Source organism: Oncorhynchus keta, chromosome 28 (genome assembly GCF_023373465.1).
Source record: "Oncorhynchus keta strain PuntledgeMale-10-30-2019 chromosome 28, Oket_V2, whole genome shotgun sequence".
NCBI lineage: Eukaryota > Metazoa > Chordata > Actinopteri > Salmoniformes > Salmonidae > Oncorhynchus > Oncorhynchus keta.
In genome coordinates, this window is record NC_068448.1 from 56,577,359 (window position 1) to 56,605,338 (window position 27,980).

The window sequence follows — 27,980 nt, forward strand, 5'->3', positions numbered from 1 at the left end:
GTTTAACCGTGACATCGGTAAATGAGCAGTGTCCTCAGGCAGTCCCTATTAAACTGGTTACAGTGACACACTTGAGTCTCTCTAGTGATTAATATCTGCGAATTGATGAATGATGCCAGTCAGGCAACCTCAGTATTGAGACTGCCGTTGGAAAAAACACATTTAACCTAGTGATGACATAATCCTGTTTCATTGGATGGAACTCTTGTTTGTTGACAGTGTATTTCTTGATTCTCTCCAGCCCTGATATGATGAATTGCATCGTGCCATGGGTCTGACTCTACCAGTGTGCTGTAGTGTCCTTCCTGTCCCAGACTCCATCTCTCCCTAGGGGTCTCAGGCTATGACAGCCAGGACATCCCTTCCTCCTGAGAGTGGTTGTGTTGTGTCCCAAATGGCATCCTATTCCATATTGTGTGTACTAATTTTGACACGCGGTGCACTATGTAGGGGATAGGGTGCCATTTGGGACACAGTCACTGTCTCAGGTGCCAGTCTGGTTTGGCTACTTCTGTCATCTCTCGGCCTGGTTTGGCTCAGCTTGGCTCGGGGGATCTTCCTCCCCCATCGCCTGGCACGGTGCCCGTCTCGGTGAGCCCGGCATAGTAAGCAGTCAGCTCAATTATCCTTGTCATAGGGTCATTTCCTCCTGTGTGTCCTCCTGTGTGTGTCTCTCTTCAGGGGAAGGGGGAGGGTGGCTGTTGATGCGAGGAAGGTTTGATTTGAGTCCTGTCTGGTTCAGGTAAGGAGAGGGAGTGAGATGAATGCAGCAGGGATGATGATGAAGTGAGAGGTAGAGAGCAGTTGCTATTCTTAGATGAGATGATTTGTGTCCATCCAGTGATGCAATTAATGGGCTTGGACACGGCACAGAACTTTTGGTAGACGTTGAACACATCCTACTGTAATGCTTCTGTCTTGGCTGTAATTTACAGTTGGAGCAAGGTTACCTGAAATAGCATGCCTTATCAACGTTTTCCATGTAGGCTAGAAGACATCCGCTTACAAAAGGAAAATGCTTAGGCAGTGACTGTTCCATGAATATATTAAGCACCTAAGAAGTATCTCTTGGGAAATGGTGAATGGGGAGGAAAGATTTTAATGGGTAGTCACAGCAGAAACATCATGTGTCACGTTGATCTCTCAGAATGATTTTGGTCTCATATTGCCTGCAATTTCACCAAGGAATAGCATCGCACGTTTATTCCTAGAGAAAGGACTCCATTTCAAGACAAATTGACTGATTCGTGAAGCGGTAATGAGTATGCAGTTGCCTGTAACAACCTCATCTAGCTGCCCTCCATTCAGTGTAGAAGGCCAGTGTGGGATCTCTGTTGATGCTGAGGCTACAATCAGTTAATCCCCTATTCACCTCTCAGAAGAAATCAGTCGACATATTAGTTTCTGTAAAAATGAGATATCTTTAGTTGATGGTGGGAATTCACATTTTCTCTGAAATAAAAATAAAAAACACAGTTCTGCTGTTGAAATGAAAGGACCACTCTGCCTTAGTCTATAAATCAGGACATAAGACTATTAAAAACACCAGCAAATCGGCTCCAAGTGATTTTAATTTAGGAAATTTGTTCCAAAGTATTCCCACGCTGAATAGAGAGAGATGTGATGGTATACGAATGGAGGCAAGGTTTGAAATGATTGTTTCAGTCAAATATTGTATCTGTTTGGGCTTCTTATGGTCGATTTCGCTGTCTGCATATTATATGTAATTATGTTTCGGCCCCCTGACCAAGCCGCTCAAGAAAAAATTAGCCCGTGGCCAAATATAGTTGATGATCCCTGCTATAAAGCCACTGGTGCTGGTGATGATCGTAAAATGCTGTCTACTGAAGTGTCTTTCAAAATGTGATTTTAGCGTACCATCGTAGGGGTGACTGGTCATGGATCAAGGATGTGTAATTTACCAATTTTAATAGGGTAAATATAATTCTTTAATCCTATACGTGTCAATCTGTTAGTGAAGGCGAACTTCCTAATACTCACATATGCTGTCTGAAGCATAGGGTCTGAATCTTGCAACTGCCATGGAAAGATTTGCACTGCCTGTATAAGGCTCCATTTGATTTCCTTGTTTTACCATCGCTTCTTGAAATGTCCCTGGGTGCACTTTGGGGTCTCAATTCCTAGTACCTGATGCTATGGCAGATTCATGAGTCCCTATGGCCCAGATTATTTGTTAGTATGCTATATTAATGCTGTAAATTCAGCCTGACAAGTGCATTTTATGATTGCTGCTGCTGACTGTTCAGCACAAGTACAGAAACACTTCAACCGTGCTGCAATGAATCTACCAATGAAAAACATCTGGATCATCTGAAAATGTCCATCCATCCCAGTCGTAAATAAATGATCTCTGAAATGTGAACAGAAAATGACCTAATGAAGGTGCAGGGTCAAATTAGAAAGCTTTACACAGGATGTGTCTAAGTTTTCAAAGAGGGCAAAGGATTCTGTAAAAGGTTAAGGAGCCTTTAAACAGCGGAAGTCCGACCCCCGACCACTCTCAGGCATTTACAGACCTGTTTGAAGTCTGCCCTCAACGTATCCCACGTTAGAGGGTCCCCCTTGTTTCCCCTGTAAATGCCCCCCCCCCCGAGGTAGACTGTAGTTGATGCTGCTCCTCGGCTAAGACAGGAACAGGCACCATGACTTGGCCCATGATGCTCTTCCTGTGGTCCATATGGTGATTTAAAAAAACAAACATCCAAACTTCTCATTCAAGAGAGCTGTGATATGTTAGGCATTTCCACGTTTAGTGTATTATTAAGCAGAGGTTGTCTGGTAGTCACTAGACATTGTAATTAGGGATGCACGATATATCGGTGAACATATCGGAATCGGACGATATTAGGTAAAAATGCCAACATCGGTATCGGCCGATGTCAAGTTTTACGCCGATGTGCAAAACCGATGTCAAAGCTGATGTGCATACCTATGTAACGTAGGTAGATGACGTGCATACCTATATAACGTAGGTACAGTGCCTTGCGAAAGTATTTGGCCCCCTTGAACTTTGTGACGTTTTGCCACATTTCAGGCTTCAAACATAAATATATAAAACTGTATTTTTTTGTGAAGAATCAACAACAAGTGGGACACAATCATGAAGTGGAACGACATTTATTGGATATTTCAAACTTTTTTAACAAATCAAAAACTGAAAAATTGGGCGTGCAAAATGATTCAGCCCCCTTAAGTTAATACTTTGTAGCGCCACCTTTTGCTGCGATTACAGCTGTAAGTCGCTTGGGGTATGTCTCTATCAGTTTTGCACATCGAGAGACTGACATTTTTTCCCATTCCTCCTTGCAAAACAGCTCGAGCTCAGTGAGGTTGGATGGAGAGCATTTGTGAACAGCAGTTTTCAGTTCTTTCCACAGATTCTCGATTAAATTCAGGTCTGGACTTTGACTTGGCCATTCTAACACTTGGATATGTTTATTTTTGAACCATACCATTGTAGATTTTGCTTTATGTTTTGGATCATTGTCTTGTTGGAAGACAAATCTCCGTCCCAGTCTCAGGTCTTTTGCAGACTCCATCATTCTTCCTGAATGGTCCTGTATTTGGCTCCATCCATCTTCCCATCAATTTTAACCATCTTCCCTGTCCCTGCTGAAGAAAAGCAGGTCCAAACCATGATGCTGCCACCACCATGTTTGACAGTGGGGATGTTGTGTTCAGGGTGATGAGCTGTGTTGCTTTTACGACAAACATAACGTTTTGCATTGTTGCCAAAAAGTTCAATTTTGGTTTCATCTGACCAGAGCACCTTCTTCCACATGTTTGGTGTGTCTCCCAGGTGGCTTGTGGCAAACTTTAAACAACACTTTTTATGGATATCTTTAAGAAATGGCTTTCTTCTTGCCACTCTTCCATAAAGGCCAGATTTGTGCAATATACTTTTTTTGTTGTCCTATGGACAGAGTCTCCCACCTCAGCTGTAGATCTCTGCAGTTCATCCAGAGTGATCATGGGCCTCTTGGCTGCATCTCTGATCAGTCTTCTCCTTGTATGAGCTGAAAGTTTAGAGGGACGGTCAGATACTCCTTCCATTTCAATATTATCGCTTGCACAGTGCTCCTTGGGATGTTTAAAGCTTGGGAAATCTTTTTGTATCCAAATCCGGCTTTAAACTTCTTCACAACAGTATCTCGGACCTGCCTGGTGTGTTCCTTGTTCTTCATGATGTTCTCTGCGCTTTTATCGGACCTCTGAGACTATCACAGTGCAGGTGCATTTATACGTAGACTTGATTACACACAGGTGGATTGTATTTATCATCATTCGTCATTTAGGTCAACATTGGATCATTCAGAGATCCTCACTGAACTTCTGGAGAGAGTTTGCTGCACTGAAAGTAAAGGGGCTGAATAATTTTGCACGCCCAATTTTTCAGTTTTTGATTTGTTAAAGTTTGAAATATCCAATAAATGTCATTCCACTTCATGATTGTGTCCCACTTGTTGTTGATTCTTCACAAAAAAATACAGTTTTATATCTTTGTTTGAAGCCTGAAATGTGGCAAAAGGTCGCAAAGTTCAAGGGGGCCGAATACTTTCGCAAGGCACTGTAGATGACGTAATGACACCATGTAAAATGTAGAGCTATATGTGCAACACAGCATTCCTAACCTAGCCCACACAATGTCTGCTGTCTGAATCGAGCAGTCATCAAGTCGAGCAGTCATTTGAAAGAGTATCAAAATTTCAGCGAGAAAGCTCAAATGCGAAATCCATTAAAGCCAAGATAATGGGATTCATAGCACCGTGACAATCAACCGTTCTCTGTAGTGGGTGATGTTGGCTTTCACTTACTGGTTGAGCACCGGTACACACTACCAAGTGCACTATTTTTCAGATGTTGCCCTACCAGAGTTACACAGTAATAGCATCACTGCTATTAGCTTCACGACATACATACTATGGAACACCGTTTGGGTCTTTGCGTGTCACAAAAGATACAGTAGCACTGACAAAGCTGTACAAAAAGTCTGTAAACACCGGCCACGCACAATGTGTTTACAATACCGCGTTGGTAATAAAGCATAATTTGTACGACCGCAACTTACGGGGTAGCTAGCTTTAGCTTGGTACCTAGCTAGCACCAATACAACCAGGCTGAAAACAATGATCAGTAGAAACTGCAGTCATTTTCATTATTCTTAGCAATGATTTAGGAATCCTTGTAAGTAAGTATTAGCTAGATTGCCACTTGTTGTTCACCTATTGAAATTTAACCTCAGTTCATGAAAATAAATTGCTAGCCAGCTACTTAACCCTGTTTCCCTAAGCTAACACTATAAGCAGCCAGCTAGCTTCATCTGGCTAGTCAGGCTCGACCGGACCGGGTTATGTGTTGTGAAGCTAGACACAATAAGGTTTAGGTATAACAGTGGAATTTGCGGTTTGTCTTCAAAATAAAAGTGTCATTGACAGTGATGCAAATGAATACAAATAGTAGAAGTATGCCATATTTTTATTTTGACGGCTAACCGCAAAGTCCACTGTGGTGGATAATCCTTACTGTGTCTAGCTTCACATAGATGGGTCTGGACCATTAATCAAATATGAACTGTCTTATAAATTAGGGTAATTTTAGATGACATCTAGCTATATAGTTAACTAGCTAGCTAAGTGCATTGTTTGCATCCATGAGCTAGCTAGCTTTTTTTATGACCAGCACTGTAGGAACGCGAGACAACTTTACCAGCATCATAGCATAGATATCGATGAATCATTGTGACATATGAAATACAAGTGATAGTGTAATCAATGTGTAATAAATACTTTAAAAATGTATGAACATGTAACATTATGTGATGGGCAGTCATATTCAGGTCCTGATTGGTCAACAAGTTTATTTGACACGTCAAATAGTTTGAAATAGTATGTTTTTTGACACACAAAGACCCAAATGGCGTTCCATAGTAATCCTGGTTGAGAATGAAATGACTGAACAAATGAACAACAAACCAGCACAGCAAGTAAGTGAAAGAAATAAGGTTTTGATTATGTTTACTGGTAATGGGGACATACGTAAAAGCCATCACTTTTGTGTGTGTAACCTTTAACTAGGCAAGTCAGTTAAGAACACATTCTTCTTTACAATGACGGCCTACCCCATCAATTTATGTGCCGCCCTATGGGACACCCAATCATGGCCGGATGTGATACAGCCTGGATTTGAACCAGTGACCGTAGTGACACCTCTTGCACTGAGATGCAGTGCCTTAGACCGCTGCGTCCGTGTATGTTTTAACTATTAACTATTTAACTGTACCAGAATGCTTAAAAGGCCGCAAAAATGTTAAATATCGGGTATAGTTTCTTTTTTTGGCAAGGAAACTGATTGTAATGCATATAACATCCATATGTGAGTGTTTGGATATTTGGCTCAACAGCAATTAGATGTAGTACTTGTGTATGAAAGTAAGTACATTTTCACGTGGTAAAGCTGTACGCTCAGATAAGTGCTTTTTCTACTCCTCGGTGGGAAATGTAATGGATGATATGTCTAGTCTCTTTTTGGTCAAGATAGTGAGTGCTTCGGGCTAGACTAAACAAACGGAATACTCTGCATTTTTTATCGAGTTACTGTCTCTGCATTCCACCCCTGATGGCACATGTAAAGTCCTCCACTCTTCTTCTATGGTGTTACTGTTTACTCAAGTGAGCTGCCGTAATGCAGTATTGGATGAATAGCCGTCAGCGGCATCAAACGCTTTGTCAGTGCGTCTCGGCAGCCATTGTTTGGGGGTGTAGGAGTCGGAGCAGTGGCAGTGTTCTGGAGCTGTGCATAAATATCTCCCAGCAGCCTTTTCATGTGGCCACGACTAGAAGGGGGCCACATGAAAAAGCTCCTGGCCAGGTCTCTCGCTCTCTCCATCTTCCTTTGTCTTAAAACTATGTTATTTCCCACAGACATTCGGCTTTGTTTTCTCTTTCTAGCCCCAATTTATCTGCTCCTGGTTGAAAATATTATAATTCTCCCATTTTTTATTTACCGAATAGTATCCGTTATCTCTGAAGTGCAGGTTATAAAAGTCCTCTTTATTATGCCAAATGAGAACCAGACAGTACTTTTAATGAGTCATTTCACCGATTAACCCTACACACTGCCGGTCTGAAGATTTGAACGAAGTTACATTAGTCTGAATGCTGTATTCCTCATAGGGAAATGTGGAGGAAAAATGTCTTCCTCAATGAATATCTGTAGTTTTTCTAAATCAATCCATAGTCACTTTACTTTTTTATTTTTAAACAAGATCAGCTTTAAAACCATATTTTTCTTTCTTTTCTTCCATGAGATACAAACAGTTGTTTGCATCATTTCTTGTTTTGTATATATTTATTTTGTTGCTTTAAAATTTTTATTGCAATTATTTTGAAACTGGACTAATATAATTTAAGTGATAATACCCTAGAAGCTGGTATTTGGAGGATATATTGGCACAAAGTCGAGGTCCGGCAAACCGTGCCGATATATCCTTCAAAAGCCGGCTTCGAGGGCATTATCACTTTTATACAACAGGTTACCAACATATTCAAATAATGATTGACATATTTTCATAAAAAACATTATTTTTATTCATTTCTTAATACTATTTCATCTGTCTTCAAGATATAGTCCCGACACAAATCTAGGGTTGCTATCCAAGCCGGCTGGTCGCTCGTTCTATCGGTTCAGTTGCCAGAGACGCGACCAGTTTTTTATTTTTTTATTTATTTTTTTTGTTCTGTATCTATGGACGCACTTCCAGTCATGAGAAACTTTTGTTATTGACCAAATACTTATTTTCCACCATAATTTGCAAATAAATTCATAAAAAATCCTACAATGTGATTTTCTGGATTTTTTTCTCTCATTTTGTCTGTCATAGTTGAAGTGTACTTATGATGAAAATGACAGGCTTCTCTCATCTTTTTAAGTGGGAGAACTTGCACAATTGGTGGCTGACTAAATACTTTTTTGCCCACTGTGTATATATATATATATATCAGTTAATTGAAGTACCGTGTACATGTAGGTAGGGGTAAAGTCATTGAAACTAAATGAGAAGAGGGTGAACAATGGGAATTTTTTTTTGTTAAAAAAAATGTTTAGTTTGTTTAGTTTCAATGACTTTACCCCTACATGTACACGTTACCTTCATTACCTCACCCCCTACGTGTACACGTTACCTTCATTACCTCACCCCCTACGTGTACACGTTACCTTCATTACCTCAACTAACCCGTACCCTTGCACATTGACTCGGTGTATATAGCTTTGTTATTATAATTTTATTGTGTTACTATTTTTCCTCTAGTTTATTTAGAAATTGTTGGTCGGTATAGGCCGTCATTGTAAGTATCGATTTGTTCTTAACTGACTTGCCTAGTTAAATAAATGTTATATAAAAAAAATACACCTGTTGTATTCAGCTCATGTGACAAATAAAATGTGTTTTGGTTAAAGCAGACATAGATAGCCTAGTGCATATGTCCACATGCTTCCTATGCCGTCTAAAGAGACCAGGCTAAGATATAATACCATATATGATGAAAAGTTTTACGTAGATGTCATAGTTTTCCACATGGGAAAGAAATGATATGTCAAGAAAAGAAAATGGCGCTAGGCTACTTCATCTGTTTCTGATTTCTGGATGGCTGAGTGGACTGGCGGCAGTGAAAGAGGAGTGCATCCGCAGTCACTTCTAAGACACTGGCCCCTTGTGGTGAAGTAGGGCTTAGCTAGGCTAATCTAGAAAGCTAATTGACCATGCAGTAAATCAGTCGTATATATGAGCTGGAGCTATCAGAGCAGGTGTGTAAATAATTACCCGCAGTGGGGATTGCCTCCCGGCACCAAGGCTGCAGTAGATTGGCCAGAGCAACCAACCAACCCTCACTGACAGGCAGTAGCACAGTCCACACTGCAGATGGGCAAAGACGGGGCCAACAATGCTGCTGCTGCCCAATGTTTGTCATGGTTTTTGAGAGATAAAAATCACTCGGTGAATAGTTTGTTGTGATGTTACCATCGGTTACCATGCCAAACAATATAACTTATCCCTCCCTTAATTTTGTCTGAGCTCCAGCCTGTGTTGAACCTTTTTTCAGTGTTCATTTCAACACTGCTAGCTGGCTCTGTGGTCCAACCCACACATTCCTCCCAGGCTGTTTTCCTTCTGGAGTCAGGCAGATAATTGGCCAGCTCTCTTACATGTGTCAGCGTTGCAAGACCCTTGTTGACTTCACACAGCACAGATGCATCCTAGTGCCCTGCCTGCCTGTGTTTGTGTATGTGGTTGCGTGCGCCGGGACCTCAAACAGAGGCTTCCGCGTCCCCTGCCTGTGCAGCTGTGGCAAAACTTGCCCTTTGGGGGCTCTGTGATGCAAGCTCTACCCCAAGATGATACTGTGTCACGGGTAGGATAGGTTTTCTCTCCTCCACTGTGAGCTTTGACAGATTAGACCTGTCTGTCTAATAAGCTATCTAATGTACTCCAACCAGTGGAGCTTCCAATTGTGTCAATTCTGCAGCAAATTGAATATGGTGTATGTGAATGGGGCTCCCGTGATAGTCAACATTGTCTGTTCATTGTTCAGAGCCGTTAATCCTGTGGCAGCATAATGGTGAGATGTAGAGTGTTTAGGCTACCCAGAGAGGTCTTGTTAAATGGCTGAGCTTTGGGACAGTCTGTGTCGGTCTGTCTCTCTGTTTCTGTCTGCCTGCTTGTCTCTCGGCCTCCCTCTTTGATGAGGACAGCCTCTGCAGACCCAGTCTTTTCAAGCCTCCGTTGCTTAGTTACAGGGAGCGGAGTGCCTGTGGGTCTCAGCTGGGCTTGTTGTGGAGCTTGGGGGCGAACCAACCACCCCCTCTCCCCTGCTCCCCGTCCATGAATCCCAGTCCTCTGAGCTTCAAAGGCAGGCAGGCAGGGTGCCAGATCTTTATGACCCCCTTCATCCTCTCACCCACTCACATCCCCACCTGTCCTATGATCTGCTCGTCTCAGCAGATCTACCGTTGCCTCGACGATGACTCATTATTAACGGTGGAAATATGTTGACTTGAACCTTGGCCCACAAGGAATTTAAATCTGTTAGAGGGAACGACTCGACTCGAGAGCTGTGGAAACGATGGTTCAAACATTGTTCGAAATGTGGAAGTGATGTGTCTCGCATGCATTTAGTTTTGACATGTTCCACTCATTTTGTGTGTGTGTGCGTGTGCGTGCCTGTGTTAGCTGGTCTTCTCATTGTCCCTGTTCCAATACTGTTAACCAGATTCCCCGCTCATGGTTTCCCGGGACTAAACTTTATATGAGCGGTACCTAGTGGGGCCCGAGCTACTCATCTTCCATTGAAGCTGGGGTTGGCCGGAACCTGGCGGAGCATGATACCTCACTGTCTCCACTGGCTGCACTGCTTCAACTCCCGGCTAATTGCAGCCATCCATCTCCTCGAAACGATCCGTCCTCAGCACTAAAATACCAGGCTCTACAACGCTAACTAACCACATTGGTATGTATGACAAGATATATATATACCACAAGGAGGAAGAATCCAGGGAAACTTAGGCGCGGATTTTGAATGCGCGTTCATTGAGTAATTCCGATTTTTCGATAATGGGGTTTGGTCTTGTGTGTTTTTGTGTGACTTGGTAACTTCTCTACTTGTTCTGTCTCACTGGATGATAATCTGTTGTATCGTATCCCCTGCTGTATACCCACTGACCTCTATCTGTTGTGTTCATTTATCTTCACCGGCCTCTCATCTCCCTCGTCTTTCTGCTGCTCTACCAGACTGCCTGGTATTTGTAGCACAATGGGATACCAGTGATTCATGTCAGAACCACACACCGAGGAAACTATTTGATACATTTGTTTTTTTAAGTTGGTGACTGTAAAGCTGGAAAGCTGGGTAAAAACATACCAGGCTCTTTACCTCCAAGATAAATCTGTTTCTTTTGTTAAAGATGTGGTTTTGATAGATAAATGGCAAGGGCTCTTCTAGTATTATGCAGGTTGTGGTTATATAAAGTATGTTAGTTACTAGTTTCCCTTAAGAATGTTTTTGAATGCCTTATTAAGCATTGTAAGGTGACATTGTCTTATCAGTTGCCTCTACTACTGTAGCGTCTTCCCAGGTCGAGGAGAGGATATGGCTCGTCCTCTAGACAGGAAATGCCTTCCCATCTGTCCACGCTCACAGGAAGTGCGGGACAAGTGAGTGTGGCACAATGTGTCAGCTCACAGATGGCTTTTAGAACAGACCATTGGAAGCGTCCCTTCAATAGGCTAAGGACGTTGGCTCTAATGATGTCATTAAATGGCAAGAACTGCTCATCAGCTCTGACTCGCAACTTGAAATTGTTTTGTGGCTAAAGTAATACATGAATAGCACTTTTTCCTCATACTAGGATGACACTAACCTATATCATTCATTTAGAGTGAAAACATCACCAAAGGTCATTCATATTGCATGTTGGGTAAGTATACCTATTAAGCAGCAAAATCTAAGTTTAGACATTTCTAACACATACTACCCTAATTGTATACAAATACAAATGTATCTCTTATGTGAGGTTGTATGACTATACTTACAACATTTGTTGATTATAAGACATACAAACTGACATTTATTGTGTACAATTATACTAATCTACACGCACAACTTTCAATAAATTATCTGAACACTGATTTACATTTGTGGTACTGCCATTATTGTTAATTAGTTCATCTTGACTTCCTAAAGCCTGTCTGAAGACTGTTTCAAATCTCCCTCCCTACTGTTGTATTACAAAGGTACAGGTGGTGGACCAAAACACCCTATCACCTGGAACGAATGAAGGATAACAATATGACAACGCCCCCACCCAAAAGTGCATGAGTAGTCGCCCAATAGTCATCTTCTTGTCCCTCATTTTGTTAGCATTTTTATCCACCACTTTATAGGTCTTCTGTCCCTGATATCCCTCAACCCTCGTCTTATTCTTCTCTCTCTGCATCAACCACTACTTGTTTATGCCAAACGTCTTGGAGAGAGTTACAGAGGTTTTTATTGTTTTCTAATTGTTCCTAATCTTGGTAACGGAACCATGGCTAGATGCATAACTGTAAGTTTTGTGTTTTTTTTATTTATTTTTTTATTACACTTAAATCTGAACAAAAAACATTTATGCTCACTATCATGTTAGGGATGTTAATACACTATCCCCATGTGTTTCAATGCAAACCAGGATTAATAGGAGCATACTGGGCTTAATTGGAACAACTGTGATTTATGGTGAAACAGAATAGCAAAGTCAGCTCATAAAATATGTGGAATCCAATGATTTGGGGTATACATATATACTATAATATTATGCAGAGTTAGTATTGATCATGTTGAACAATTTAAATTTTTTCCATTTCCATTCTGTCTAGAGTTCTTTTTGTGTTACTGTACCCTTTCAGCTCACCTGAGATTAATGTGAAATGTACATTAATGGCATCTACAGTGGCGCAGTGTGCTTCCGAGTGGCGCAGCGTTCTGAGGCAATGCATCTCAGTGCTTAAGGCGTAACTATAGTACCTGCTTCGAATCCAGGCTGTATCCAGGCCGTGATTGGGAGTGCCATAGGGCGGCGCACAATTGGCCCAGCGTCGTCCGGATTTGGCCGGAGTAGTCCATCACTGTAGATAAGAATGTGTTCTTAACTGACTTGCCTAGTTAAATGCCTAGTTAAATGCCTAGTTAAATAAAGTCTAAATAAATCAAACAATAACAGTGCCTTCAGAAAGAATTTAAACCCCTTGACCGTTTCCACATTTTGTTGTGTTACATTTTGATCCCACTTTGTATTTAATTGTAGTTTTTGTCAACGATCTACAGAAAATACTAATGTCAAAGTGGAAGAACATTTCTGAAAATTATAACACTAATATATCTTGATTTAGATAAGTATTCAATCCCCTGAGTCAGTCACAGGAAGTTGGTCTCACCTTAATTGTGGAGGACGGGCTCGTTCTAGCCATTATTATGACCCGTTCTTCCTCAAGCAGCCTCCAATGGAGTCAATACATGTTAGAATCACCTCTGGCAGCTGTGAGTATTTCTGGTTAAGTCTCTTAAGAGCTTTCCACACCTGGATTGTGCAACATTGGTGCATTTGATGTTTTAAAAATTCTTCAAGCTCTGTCAAATTGATTACTGATCATTGCTAGACCACCATTTTCAGGTCTTGCCATAGATTTTCAAACAGATTTAAGTCAAAACTGTAACTCGGCCACTCAGGAACATTTACGGTCTTCTTGGGAAGCAACTCAAGTGTCGATTTGGCCTTGTGTTTTAGGTGATTGTCTGGTGGAAAGCTGACTGAACCAGGTTTTCCTTTAGGAGTTTTCCTCTTCTCCATTCCATCTATTTTGCATTCTGAAAAACTCCCCAGTTCATTAACCATTACAAACATACCCATAACATGATGCAACCACCACCATGCTAAGAAAATATGGAGAGTGGTACTCAGACATAACACTGCATTCAGGACAAAAAGTTCATTGCTATTCTACATTTCTTTGCAGTATTATTTTAGCGCCTTGTTGCAAACAGAATGTTTTTGAATATTTGTATTCTGTACAGGCGTATTTCATTCACTCTTATTGGCTCATGACGTTTCAGCTTTTCATTTAGAATGAATTTGAAAAAAAACGAAACACAATTCCACTTTGACATTATGGGGTATTGTGTGTAAGCCAGTGACAAAAAAATATAACTTTAATCAAATGTTTATTCAGGTTTAACACAACAAAATGTGGAAAAAGTCGAGGGGTGTGAATACTTTAAAAAATATTTTTTTATTTATTTATTTAACCAGGTAGGCTAGTTGAGAACAAGTTCTAATTTACAACTGCGACCTGGCCAAGATAAAGCAAAGCAGTTTGACACAAACACAGAGGAGTAACGTGGAATAAACAATAAACAAGCCAATGACACAATAGAGTCAATTTATTTATTTTTACCTTTATTTGACTAGGCAAGTCAGTTAAGAAAAAATTCTTATTTCTTTATTCTTATCAATGACAGCTTAGGAACAGTGGGTTAACTGCCTGTTCAGGGGCAGAACGACATTTGTACCTTGTCAGCTCGGGGATTAGAACTTGCAACCTTTCGGTTACTAGTCCAACACTCTAACCACTAGGCTACCCTGCCGCCCCAATGACAGTAGAAAGAACAGAACGTCTATATACAGTGTGTGCAAAAGGCATGAGGAGGAGGGCAATAAATAGGCCATAGTAGCGAAGAATTACAATTTAGCAGATTAACAATGGAGTGATAAATGAGCAGATGATGATGTGCAAGTAGAGATACTGGTGTGCACTTTCGGAAGGCACCGTATGTATAACAATGTAAGGTTAATTTAATAGTGAAATAAGACTAAATATATTTTAAAAATGTAAGCTGTGAATACCTGAAATCTATTATCTTGTTGTATTTCACCAAGATATGATGCTGCTGTGTGACTGACATGCAGGCACGACTGCTAGCATGAAAAACCCATCTTTTCAATTGGTAGGAAATGGTGATTATGTTATTATGTGCATATATCAGCACGTTAATCTCTAAAATGTACATAAAGTATGATCACTTTATATGAGAAGGTACTAAAAATATCTGGAAAATGTGTATAACACAAGTTGTTTTTGCAGCTTTGAAATTGACCACTAGTGGAAACTTACAGAACTGTCAGTAACTTAATTGTAAAACATCTCATTGGCTTAGAATAAAAACTGATATCACACTCAGATTAATTGGTTGAAACATTAAACAGCAGGGGGAAAATATATTTTCTCGTTGAATCCAAGATAGAATGTGGCTTAATGGGCACCTGGGCGTAATGGGTACCTGGGCGTAATGGGTACCTGGGCGTAATGGGCACCTGGGCGTAATGGGTACCTGGGCGTAATGGGTACCTGGGCGTAATGGGTACCTGGGCGTGATGGGTACCTGGGCGTGATGGGTACCTGGGCGTGATGGGTACCTGGGCGTGATGGGTACCTGGGCTTAATGGGTACCTGGGCTTAATGGGTATGTTAATCCATTAAAATATTGAAACCTTTACAGTCAATGCCCGTGTCTGGTCTCTGTATTGGCTGTGACCACTGTTAATACGGCCCGCCATAGTAGCCACTATCAGGGCTAGAGTCCAGGCCAGGGTGCATGTGTAAACACTGCCCCGGGTTTGGCGGGTGGGCTGCTGGCTTCCTGTATAAGGATTTAGTGGTCCATTGTTGACGAGACCCGCTGAGTATTGACCTTCAGGTCTGGCAGTGTTTGTGTGTGGTGCTGCAGCGAAGGTCAGCAGTCTCCCTTCCTCTCCCTGACCCCCCCTGCTGGGGCTCCATCCACTTGGCTCCAACTTAATGAGAAACCACCCCTGGAGAAGAGTAGACCCACCCAGGGATACTCTGTCCCCATACCAAGGACTTTTTGGTTGAACACACAATGAGACGTTGTATTTTTATTTAGAAATGTGAAAATAATGATATAAATAAAGAACTAATATTCTGTATATCATTTTCTCTATATCTCCCTCATATTCCTCTGGGATCTCATTTGGGACTTTGTAAAAATGACTCCCATTCATTTGAATTTTGTGACTGCAGATAGAAGTTTGTGGAATAAATAGTTTTTACAGAAAGTGTCCGGTCACTTTCATAAGTTTGTGCTGGTCATGTACTGTATTATTTAGGCTTGGTTTTCACTAAATGGTGATCGTGACTGACTGGGGAATTAGATTAACAAGCAACAACACTGAGGGGATTTGATATTCAGTCAATGCTAGGTTCTCAGAAAGATATCAAATGAATCGACTGATACTACTATTTACTCTCCTACTTCTAGTTGTATTGTATGCATTTACTCACACATTCCATTAGTCTGGCAAGCAGATGTGTCTTACAGTATGTTTCCATGATGGAACGTGGTGACGATGCAGCGGGGCTGTTGATGTCGCTTTAGCCGGACTGATCATTTAGCGTCGTTGGCATTGTTAGCCGTTCTGGGTGCTCTGCGCCGTGTGGGATGAAGTCCCATTTATCTCTCCCCAGTCTGCCTAGAGAAGTAGGCATAAACATTGCCTGGTTGAAGTGAATGCTGGGATAATGATGGAGAACGGAGAGAGATAACCGGAGAAAGAAGTGACCCACACTCCCAGAATCAGGAGGCAGATGGTAAAGGAACAGGGTGGTGTGTGAGGTCAGTTAGCCGTGTCACCTCCCAGGCTGTTAAGCTCTTATTGACTCCATTTATCAGGCCTTTATTTGACAACACTGCTTTTCCTCCTCACTGCACATTCATACAGGGGACACTTAGCATCTCTCTGTTATAACACTGACTTATGACCTTGTTGGTTTGGTACACACACACACACACACACACACACACACACACACACACACACACACACACACACACACACACACAAAGATAGCAATCTTGGTACTGAAATATTAATTTCTTCTTGAGGGTGTTAATTGTTCTGAAACTGAGACTTAATGAATCTCAATGTGTCAGTGTTGACTTTCATCAAGATCAGGGTTCATTATGTTCAAATATCACAGAGTAAATGTTTAAACCTACATTAATACCCAGTTTAATCACTCTTGACATTTAAAGCCACACGAAAGAGAAGATAAAGCCAGATGAATGAAAAAAAACTAAGCATAGTTATCTTTGTCTCTCTGGCCAAGAACACTGAGGGTCATGTTTCTTTATGAGTGGAGTTTCACTGTGTTCAGTGTTTTTAAACCAGCGTCATGAGGTAGTAACCTGGAATGCATTTCAATTAACAGGTGTGCCTTGTTAATTTGTGGAATAAAGCCGGAAACGTTCCACATGGATGTTGGTCCATGCTGATGCAATGGCATCAAGCAGTTGGTGCATATTGGATGGCGGCAGACCACCAGCCTGTACCGTTGACACCAGGCCGGATGGGTCCATGGACTCATGCCGCTTACGCCAGATCCTGACTCTGCCATCAGCATGCCGCAACGGGAACTGGGATTCATCAGACCACGCAATGTTTTTCCACTCCTCAATTGTCCAGTGTTGGTCGCATTTCCACTGGGGCCGCTCCTTCTTGTTTTTATCTGATAGCTGTGGAACCCGGTGTTATAATAGCCCATCCGTGACAAGGATCAATGAGTTGTGAGCACCGAGGTGCGGTTCTGTACACCACTGTTGTACTGCTCTGTTATTTGTCTGTTTGTGGCCAGCCGTTCTCTTTCGACCGCTCTCATCAACAATGATTGGATGATTTTGGTTTGTCGCGTCATTCTGGGGAAACACTAGACACTGTCGTTCATAAAAGCCCCGGAGGGAAGCCGTTTCTGAGATACTGGATCCGGCGTGCCTGGCACCGACGATCATACCACGCTCTAAGTCGCTTTGGTCACTCGTTTTGCACATTCTAAAATTTAATCAAACAGTAACTGAATGCCTCGATGCCTGTCTGCCTGCTTTATATAGCAAGCCATGTGACTCACTGTCTGTAGGAGTGATCCATTTTCGTGAACAGGGTGGCCTGTTTTCTTGTCCCAAGACAAGCATTAATGTCGAGTCCTGGAGATTGAATCACCATCACAGGGGTCCACACACACTCAGCCATCAGTATAAGAGATGCAACCAGAGATTTGAGACAGTCACAGCAGACTGCTGAAGTCATGGAGAAGAGAATCCGGAGACGTGCATCTCCTTTTGTCTAAATCACTTGACTAAATGTCCTTTTATTTGTTTGTATGCCTTTCCTCTCTTCTCGGAAGGATGACTGTGTGTGTTCTACTCAGCAGCAGTTTCTTGTGATACATTTCAGCACAGTGATACACACTGTACACATTTCTAAGTGTTTAAGGTTGAGTTTAGGCATTAACTCAGAATGGTTCAGGTTTGGGATAGGCTTAAAACAAAAATGGAAAAACAACTTCCTATTGCTGTATTTGAACTTCCAACCTTGGGAGTCAGATGCTTTCTGCTCTCACTGTAACCCCTAGTGGCCGGTTTCCGTGTCATCTCCCGACGTCCTCGGACACAGATGGACGTCGAATACCGACTTGTGTCATGGGTGACCTGGCTGTATATAAACCAGGATTACCCCTGACTGCTGAGCTACTGGGTCTCACTGAACTGGTTGTACACTACCATCACACACACTGTTATTGCCCGTCACAGTAAACCTGTTACTGCTGTTGTAGGGTCATTCATAAGTGAGGAATCACGTTTGGGTTTGAAAAGCCAGTGGGGATAACACAGTCCTGACTATTTTCCCAGGCCATTTAGCCAGCTGTGTCAGGTTAGGTTCTAGCCTCATGCTTTACCGCTTCGGGGTGAATTATCTTCAGAAATACCAGTTTATCGCCAGGCTCTCTGACTCTATCACACAAGTCCCTTACTCGTTTTCCAATGCTGCTACCACTACCAGGGTCAGGAGAAATAGAACTTCTTTTATCAACCAGTTCTCCAGTCCAGTGAGGAAAAGTGCACTTCTTTTGAACAGGACATATGCCATTTGTGACCCTGGTCGTCTGTAATGCTCTGGTACATCTTGTCAGGCACGTCCTGCAGCTATGAGGAAAACATGCTTGAAAGGATCGGTTTGAATTATCGGGTTGAGTGGAGTCAACCTTGTGACTCTATGTCCTTGTCTTTGTGCCCGTCTCTCCACACTGAAAGGTGGCGTCATGCTAATCCTGGATCACATTTGTGTAATTGAATTTTCTTTATTTAGCCAGGATAGTCCACTCGGTAACAATTACCACTGTGTTCCAGGGAGTCCTGGGTTCCATGGAATCAATAAAAGCATACACGTCACATCAAGGTTTACTCTATAACACGCCATACACAGTAGCATATACTACATGTGCAGTAGCATACATACAAAAGCAAGATCACATTACATCTAGCTAGATGTGTGTACTGCTCTTCTCGTCTCCTCTCCTTGTCTCCTTCCAGATTGCAGACTATAAAGACTAGTTTCATTTGCTAACTAAGGAAAGGGGGCATGAGTATAGGGTTAGTCAAGGACCAAGTGTTACATGAAAGAAGACTACGCTCTCTACCAAGATAACAACCGAGATCCTATAATTTGTGAATAACAGGATCTCTGACACACAGTCAGTCAGAGATGCCATGGAGTTGGCGCAGCCATCTGGTCTCTCCTGGCTGGTGTCTCCGTAGTAAGTTCTTGATGAATCATTGGGTTCTCTGCTCTTTGTGCGGTCTGTCTGGTGACTTGTAATGACGGACTGCCAGCCCTGGGCCTAGCTGGTCCAATGTGCTACAGTGACAGGACCATCCTGCCTGGCAGCCTGCCGACCCACACTGCCCTCGGTGATGGTGAAGGGATGGAGGGACAGCGAACAGGAGCTGTGGCCACTGTCCATGTAAGTCTGCAGCTGTTGGGCGCAATGTATGAGGGCTCAGACAAGGAGCAGCAGCAGGGGACACTGATGTACCTCATTGATGTATCAGCTTGGCCAAGCACCCTGCGATCGCTGTGGGAGTGTATTAAGTGGCGTTTTGATGTTGTCATTCTGTCAACACCGGTGCCCAATAAGACCCTTGGCTCACTGAGAAATGGCCCGTAAATCCAATGTATTCTGTCAACACCGGTACCCAATAAGACCCTTGGCTCACTGAGAAATGGCCCGTAAATCCAATGTATTCTGTCAACACCGGTGCCCAATAAGACCCTTGGCTCACTGAGAAATGGCCCGTAAATCCAATGTGTTTGTTGGATGCTTGATTCATTTGAACAAACATTTGTTGTCAGCGGAAGTGGATGGAAGTTGAGCTGCACAGAAGCAGGACTGATGGTAGGATTATGGGAATACAGGGTGTGTGCGTGTACAATGCAGTCGCACTGACTATGATTATTTGCAAACAAAATACAATTATTGTGGATAGTCAGATTAATATGATAGTTTGATTAAGACCTTCACATGCTTTGAAAGAAGAACGATTTCCCTAATAATCCTGTTTACATGGCCACATCTGAAATCAAGCTACTTGATGGGACTTTGATAAATGCAGAAAATCTCAATAAAAATAAGAGTTCTACCACTGCGACCATGTTATTTTTGGGAAGCCTATTTGATTCCGAGTTCAGACGTACAGTGCATTCGGAAAGTATTCAGACCCCTTGACTTTTTCCACATTTTGTTACATTACTGCCTTATTCTAAAATGGATTAAATAAAACAAAATCCTCATCAATCTACACACAATACCCCATAATGACGAAGCAAAAACACGTTTTTAGAAATGTTTGCAATAAATTGCAATAAATTAAAAACTGAAATATCTTATTTACGTAAGTATTCAACCCCTTTGCTATGAGACTCGAAATTGAGCTCCTGTGCATCCTGTTACCATTGATCATCCTTGAGATGTTTCTACAACTTGATTGTGGTAAATTCAATTGATTGGACATTATTTGGAAAGGCACACACCTGTCTATAAGGTCCCACAGTTGACAGTGCATGTCAGAGCAAATACCAAGCCTTGAGGTCAAAGGAATTGTCTGTAGACAGGATTGCGTCAAGGCAAAGATCTGGGGAAGGGTAGTAAAACGTTTCTGCAGCACTGAAGGTCTTCAAGAACACAGTGGCCTCCATTGTTCTTCAATGGAAGAATTTTGGAAACCCCAAGACTCTACCTAGAGCTGGCCGCCCGGCCAAACTGAGCAGTCTGGGGAGAAGGCCCTTGGTCAAGGAAGTGGCCAAGAACCCAATGGTCACTCTGACAGAGCTCCAGAGTTCCGCTGTGGAGATGGGAGAACCTTCCAGAAGGACAACGATCTCTGCAGCACTCCACCAATCAGGCCTTTATGGTAGAGAGGCCAGACGGAGTTTGCCAAAAGGAAGCTGAAGGACTCAGACCATGAGAAACAATATTCTCTGGTCTGATGAAACCAAGATTGAACTCTTTGGCCTGAATGCCAAGTGTCATGTCTGTAGGAAATATGGCACCATCTCTACGGTGAATCATGGTGGTGGCAGCATCATGTTGTGGGAATGTTTTTCAGCGGCAGGGACTGGGAGACTAGTCAGGGTTGAGGGAAAGATGAACGGAGCAAAGTACAGAGAGATCTTTGATGAAAACCTGCTCCAGAGTGCTCAGGATCTTAGACTGGGGCAAAGGTTAACCTTCCAACAGAACAACAATCTTAAGCACACAGCCAAGACAACACAGGAGTGGCTTCGGGACAAGTCTCTGAATGTCCTTGAGTGGCCCAGCCAGAGCTCGGACTTGAACCCAATGGAACATTTCTGGAGAGACCTGAAAGTAGCTGTGCAGCGACGCTCCCTATCCAACCTGACAGAGCTTGAAAGGATCTGCAGAGAAGAATGGGAGAAACTCCCCAAATACAGGTGCGCCAAGCTTGTAGCGTCAAACCCAAGAATAATCGAGGTTGTAATCGCTGCCAAAGGTGCTTCAGCAAAGTACCGAGTAAAGGGTCTGAATATATAAATGTGATAAAAAAATAAAAAAAAGGTTTGCTTCATCATTATGGGCTATTGTGTGTAGATTTGAGGGGGGAAAATTATTTAATACATTTTTAGAATAAGGCTGTAATGTAACAAAATGTGGGAAAATTTAAGGAGTCTGAATGCTTTCCGGGTGCACTGTATATAAACGTTTTTATGTGAAAATGTCTTCAAAGATGGATACTTTCAGTTGTTTCGAACTCACTTCACTGCCGCTAAAGAGGGAGGCTCTCGGCTGGTTTTAGTACACGCACATGTTAAGATAAGCAGAGTAAGGTGTTTGCATGACTCATGCTATACTCGGCCTACTGTCATAATCCGTTTAATATCGAATTATTAGTGTGCATGTAAACAAACGCTTTGATTTACCTCATTTTGGTAGCGCAAGACAACTCCCCCTTTTGTCATAACTCTAAAATAATAGAGCTGATTAGTTTTGTGTAGCAGACCCCGATGTGACTTCCTGTCCAGTTTCCTGAAACACAGGAAGTTAGAAGGGTGGACAGTGTGTGTGAATGTGCGCGCGTGGACGTGCACCACTGTACAGGCTGAGGGAAAGGGCCACTCCAAAGAAAACCCTAAATCAAAGGGTACTGAGACAACCATGTTGTGTTTGCGTGCCTGTATCTAACACTAACTTTTCATTGAGTAGAGTTCTGAAATACAGATCAGGCTTGTTACAGTACACATTGGACTAATAAACCTTGTTTTCGTCTCTCGCGTCTTCTGGCTCCTTCCCACACCGTTGATAAACTACCCCATCTTTTATTCATCACCTAGTTCTCCTCCTCCTCGGAGTGCTGCCTGTGCCTTACGTAGGTCACTGGAGTGTGTGGAGGGAGCTAGCTGCATCTCCTTTGAGCTTTAAGTGCCTCTTACACACAAAAGGACTGCAGTTCAAAAGAGTTGGAGTATAATAGTAGCTGCTCCACTCAGATGACCCTCCTATAGGAGTCGTTTTCCCCCCCAGCTTAACTAGGTCTCCTCAGATCACTATAATGTGATCCATCAGTTAATTTGTAAAGCAATAGCTCAACCATATCAAGTCACAACAAGACCGGCGTAGAGCGCCATCTGATGTATGTGTGCTCTGGTAAGACAGTAGTATTATGCCAGGGCTGAAGAAAGAAAGCAGGGCATCTCAACCTACGATGACTCATATTTCTAAGGCTTTGGGTCTGTAGGCGGGCGCTTGAACCCTGTCTTCCACTCTTCTATCCCACTCACTCTCTTCTCTCATCTATCTCCTCTGTTGAGGAGCTGTTCTTTGGGCAGTGGCTCTCCTCTCTGCTGCAGCTGGTGGTATGGCTGGGTGTAGCCCCTATCTGGCCTTTCCTGCCAGGATGACGTTATGCTTGGATCCCCGTGGCTGCTGACAGGGTCAGGACCCAGAGCCTGGCCCAGAGCCAGAGACTGCGGGGGCTGGGTAGTGGATGTCAGGACTGACAGCGGTCCCCTGGGTGGGATCCTGGCCCAGAGCCAGAGACCGGGGGGGCTGGGTAGTGGATGTCAGGACTGACAGTGGTCCCCTGGGTGGGGTCCTGGCCCAGAAACAGGGGGGGCTGAGTAGTGGATGTCAGGACTGACAGCGGTCCCCTGGGTGGGATCCTGGCCCAGAGATGGGAGGGCTGGGTATTGGATGTCAGGACTGACAGCGGTCCCCTGGGTGGGGGTCCTGGCCAGAGCCAGAGACTGGGGGTCTGGGTAGTGGATGTCAAGCCTGAGACGGTTAAAATAATACAATTAAGATAGGTTGTCTTGGTAAGACATCAAATCAATGCATTCTTATGGTAAGAGATATCTAGGTAGCATCAAAAAAAAATTGCAGTGTAACTAATATGTTAATTTTTATTGCCTGGCGCCATGGTAACTTCCGCAATATTCCGTAATTTATGCTGATGGACCTGTCATCAAGTTAACACCCTGTGTGTAAAAGCATCACATGAAAACAGGCATTTGATCAAATAAGACTTTTTCATTGCCGTACCAGTCTGCCTCGATCTCCGGCCAAACCGCTGCTCCTCGGCGTTCCGCCACCTGGTGGTTGCTATGTTTAACTGCATGCTCCCCTGAAATGGACCTTTCAGTCAGAATGTATTTGCATCCCATTTGGCACCCTATTCTTTCATCTGGGTCCATATGGCTCTGGTCAAAAGTAGTGCATTATATAAGGAATAGGGTCCCATTTGGGACAAATCCTACACTACTGGTATCCCCAGACAGTCAGTATTCAAGGCAGTCTTTCTGTACGCATGATCACCTTTTTATCCTCATCGGTTCAACAAATGGCTGTGTGCAACGCCTCTTTCTCATCAGCATGTGTGTTGTTCTGTCATCCAGGTCTATACCTGGCTGGGTTCGTTGTTTGCCCTCTCTGCTGGTTGTATACAGTACATTGAGCAGTATGCTCCGGAGCTGATGGCTGTTTGTTTCCTCCTTCATTAGATCTGAACATGGAGTACAACCCTTCAGACCATCCCAGAGCCAGCACCATATTCCTCAGCAAATCCCAGACAGATGGTGAGTGTCCCTCTCCTCTCACTCTTTCATTTTCAATCTCTCTGCTCTCTCTAGTACGTTGCACTCTCTCTTTTTATTTTTTCAATCTCTCTCTCTCTCTCACCTCTCTCTCCTTTTCAATCTCTGTCTCTCCTTCTCACTATCTTTCTCTTTTTAATCTATTTTCATTTCTCTCTCGCCCTCCTTTTCCATCCCACTCCCTCACTCTCTCCCTCCCTCACTCTCTCCCTCCCTCACTCTCTCCCTCCCTCACTCTCTTCCTCCCACTCTCTCTCTCTCTGAACACTAACTTCTCCACTACGCTGAGTCATGGATATTATCTGTGGCACTATGAAGCCTTTTCGTAAAAAACCTTATTTTCTAAGCGGATCCATTTTTACAGTGTGAGAAGACAACGTCTGCAGGAATGAATTGAAGTCACAGATGCCGATCGTGTTCAAACTATGATAACGGTTTAATCAAATTAATTTCTCATTTCTCATCTCATGCCTTGCAGCGTGGATGATTTGGCATACAGCTCATGTGTAGCCGACCGCGGGTTGATGTCGTAGTAAAGTATTGCTTTAAGCGCTGTAGATAATTACCGTTTTGTGAGGTGCTTTCTTTGTTATGTAACAGTCTACTGTCCTAGTTAGCGATGGCTGTGTCCCAAATGGGTTCCTATTCCTTTAACTGTACACTATGTAGGAAACGGGGTGCCGTTTGGGATGCAGGCTCATTGATGCAATATGAGAAAGATAGAAGACAGGAATCCAACTGCATTTGTTACTTGTCCCTTTTTTACGTTGCTAGTTAAATAGATATATGTAGAGACCGCTTCAACTTTGTCTTTTTCAGTTCCCGTCCTCAATAAGAAAGGTAAGTAGGATTTGGTGTAGGCTGGTGTGACGGGTGCGTGTTTGGCTTGTGTTTTGAGGTATAGCCCTGCTCTGTCGTCTCAAGCTGTGTGCTTCTGACGGGAACACCGCAATATGTTTTTGTAGCAGATTTCTGTGTGTGTGTGTGTGTGTGTGTCTGTATATACAGCATATGTGTTCATATTTTGTGGATATTGTAAGCTGTGCTCAGAAGTAAGCTTTACCTCCTGCATGACGCGTGTTATCTGTACAAACCTAGCCACTTCTGCTAAAACTGGAATGTACCGATGAGACATTCTCGCACACATGCGCACACCCAGCCCCTCTGTGCCTTTTTAAGAAGCACAATCAGAGTTTCCCAGCTAGATCAATATTTGAACATGTAAAAATGTGTGACGCCTTGTGTTGCAAACGCTCACTTCCACGCTTTATTTTAGAATGTGCACAGCCATGATTCCTCACAGGGTTTAGGTGTGTGTGTGTGTGTGTGTGTGTGTGTGTGTGTGTGTGTGTGTGTGTGTGTGTGTGTGTGTGTGTGAGCTGATTGTGTAGCAAGGTGCCAGAGCTTCACTATTTCAGCGTTGTGCATCTCGTCCTGCCCTGCTTCTTGGCCATGCAGTGCTCCTTCTATGTCGCTACTTCACTCACTCACACACACACACACACACACACACACACTGGATCTCCGTCACCCAATCAGAGCGTCTTCCATACTTGGAGTCAACCCATCAATCGCAGCAAGGCCCAATGAGGAATCATTAGACTACTGATAAACAGTATGAAGGCCCTGTATTCACCACATGAATACAATGACATGATTGAATTAAAGCCAGACAGCGAAGTGGCGCTATAGTTATAGACATGACAATATTAGCGTGAATGAACTATTTAGATTTGATGTAATCCCCAGAGGATTTTTTTCAGGGGCAAACGCATGAAAGGATTAATTAAGCAATTAACTCTATTGCTTTGCTTTCTGCTTTCACACAGTTCAGAGTGCTAAACGTGATGTTAATTTAAGGCCTTTGAGGAATGAAAAGCATTTGTATTACCCCACAGCCGTTCATCTTTGTCAGAAATGAGCATAAGTGTCATTTTGAAGGAAATGTTGAGTTGTCGCGATTATTTGCTTTGAGCGATATGTTTTAAAAAATTAAGTTCCCACAAAGCTGATATTGAAAAATGGCCAATCCATATAGTGCAGAACAGCCTTGGGATTGACTGCCCCCTGTCAGTAATGGCTGTGTACTGCAACCTGCCTTGACCCCTATCAGCGTGTGTTTCAACTCCAGGGGATGAACTCTGCTCAATCTTGTGTGCTTAATCATTGACTGTTGCCATGCTGTCACTGATTTCATCTCGCTCTCTCTCAATTTGCAGTGCGAGAAAAACGGAAGAGCATCTACATCAATCATGTGAGTGTCAATCTCAGATTGGACGCCATATTGAATAGAATGCTGTATTTGCATAGATGATGATGCTGATGAAATCGTTGGCGTTTGCATGGTAATATGCTATGCTTTGTCATTGATTTGAATCAGGTCATCGATGTATGCCCTACTGAATAGAGAATATTTGGTTAGCAAGTGTTCCTCTGTCATATGTCAGACTGCATTATTTCTTTGAGCACATGATTGTTCCTGTGATTTTGTTTATGAAGATTTTAATCAACTTTATTATTTTGCAAGTTAACACACATTTCGGAGAACAAGGTAAAGTATTTTGTATCCCTGGCATTTGTGTGTTTAGATATAGATTTATTCTAGATGTGCCTGTTATCCACTCCTGTCTCTTTTGTCATCTGAGTACAGAAGCAAAGTGTATGTATGTACAGTATGTATGTACAGGTAAATGTCAAAATAAAGGAAACACCAGCATAAAGTGTCTTAACCACGAGCCAGAACAGCGTTTTTTTTTTTTAGTTGAACCTTTATTAAACTAGGCATATCAGTTAAGAATATTTACTGGGGTGCTGGAAATCACACACAGAACGAGCAGTATGGCTGGTAGCATTGTCATGCTGGAGGGTCATGTCAGGATGAGTTCGCAGGAAGGGTACCACATGAGGGAGGAGGATGTCTTCCCTGTAACGCACAGCATTGAGATTGCCTGCAATGACAACAAGCTCAGTCCGATGTTGCTGTGAAACACCGCCACAGACCATGACGGACCCTCCACCTCCAAATCGATCTCGCTCCAGAGTACAGGCCTCAGTGTAACGCCCATCGGTGACGTTGTTGCAGGTGATGTCTGGTGAGGACCTTCCTTACAACAGGCCTACAAGCCCTCAGTCCAGCCTCTCTCAGCCTATTGCTGACAGTCTGAGCACTGATGGAGAGATTGTGCGTTCCTAGAGTAACTCTGGCAGTTGTTGTTGCCATCCTGTACCTGTCCCGCAGGTGTGATGTTCGGATGTACCGATCCTGTGCAGGTGTTGTTACACGTGGTCTGCCACTACGAGGATGATCAGCTGTCCGTCCTGTCTCCCTGTAGCACTGTCATAGGCATCTCACAGTACGGACATGGCTATTTATTGACCTGGCCACATCTGCAGTCCTCATGCCTACTTGCAGCATGCCTAAGGCACGTTCACGCAGATGAGCAGGGACCCTGGGCATCTTTCTTTTTGTGTTTTTCAGAGTCAGTAGGAAGGCCTCTTTAGTGTCCTAAGTTTTCATAACTGTGACCTTAATTGCCTACTGTCTGTAAGCTGTTAGTGTCTTAACGACCGTTCCACAGGTGCATGTTCATGAATTGTTAATGGTTCATTGAACAAGCATGGGAAACGGTGTTTAAACCCTTTACAATGAAGAGCTGTGAAGTTATTTGGATTTTTACGAATTATCTTTGAAAGACGGTCCTGAGAAACGGACGTTTCTTATTTTGAGTTTATATTCTAGTGTCTGGACTCTATTGGAGGGATGTGACACCATTGCTCCACGAGAAATTCCATAATTTGGTGTTTTGTTGATGGTGGTGGAAAACGCTGTCTCAGCGCTCCAGAATCTCCCATAACTGTTCAATTGGGTTGAGATCTGGTGACTGAGACCGCCTTGGCATTTGGCTTTCATCGTT

The 27,980-nt window shown here is 42.9% G+C and overlaps 1 protein-coding gene across 4 annotated transcripts in view; it reads left to right on the forward strand.

Annotated features, from left to right (window-relative positions):
* ccny (cyclin Y) overlaps window positions 1-27,980 on the forward strand; it is a 64,488-nt gene that overhangs the window by 18,636 nt on the left and 17,872 nt on the right. Inside the window, exons 2-5 of one of the 4 annotated variants that reach the window (XM_035741613.2) lie at window positions 23,974-24,048; window positions 24,886-24,906; window positions 26,286-26,320; window positions 26,594-26,617. In XM_035741613.2, coding sequence (XP_035597506.1) covers window positions 23,974-24,048; window positions 24,886-24,906; window positions 26,286-26,320; window positions 26,594-26,617 — 155 coding nt within the window. The remainder of the gene's footprint in view (window positions 1-23,973; window positions 24,049-24,885; window positions 24,907-26,285; window positions 26,321-26,593; window positions 26,618-27,980) is intronic. The other 3 variants (XM_035741615.2, XM_035741614.2, XM_035741616.2) reach the window with 3 other exon arrangements.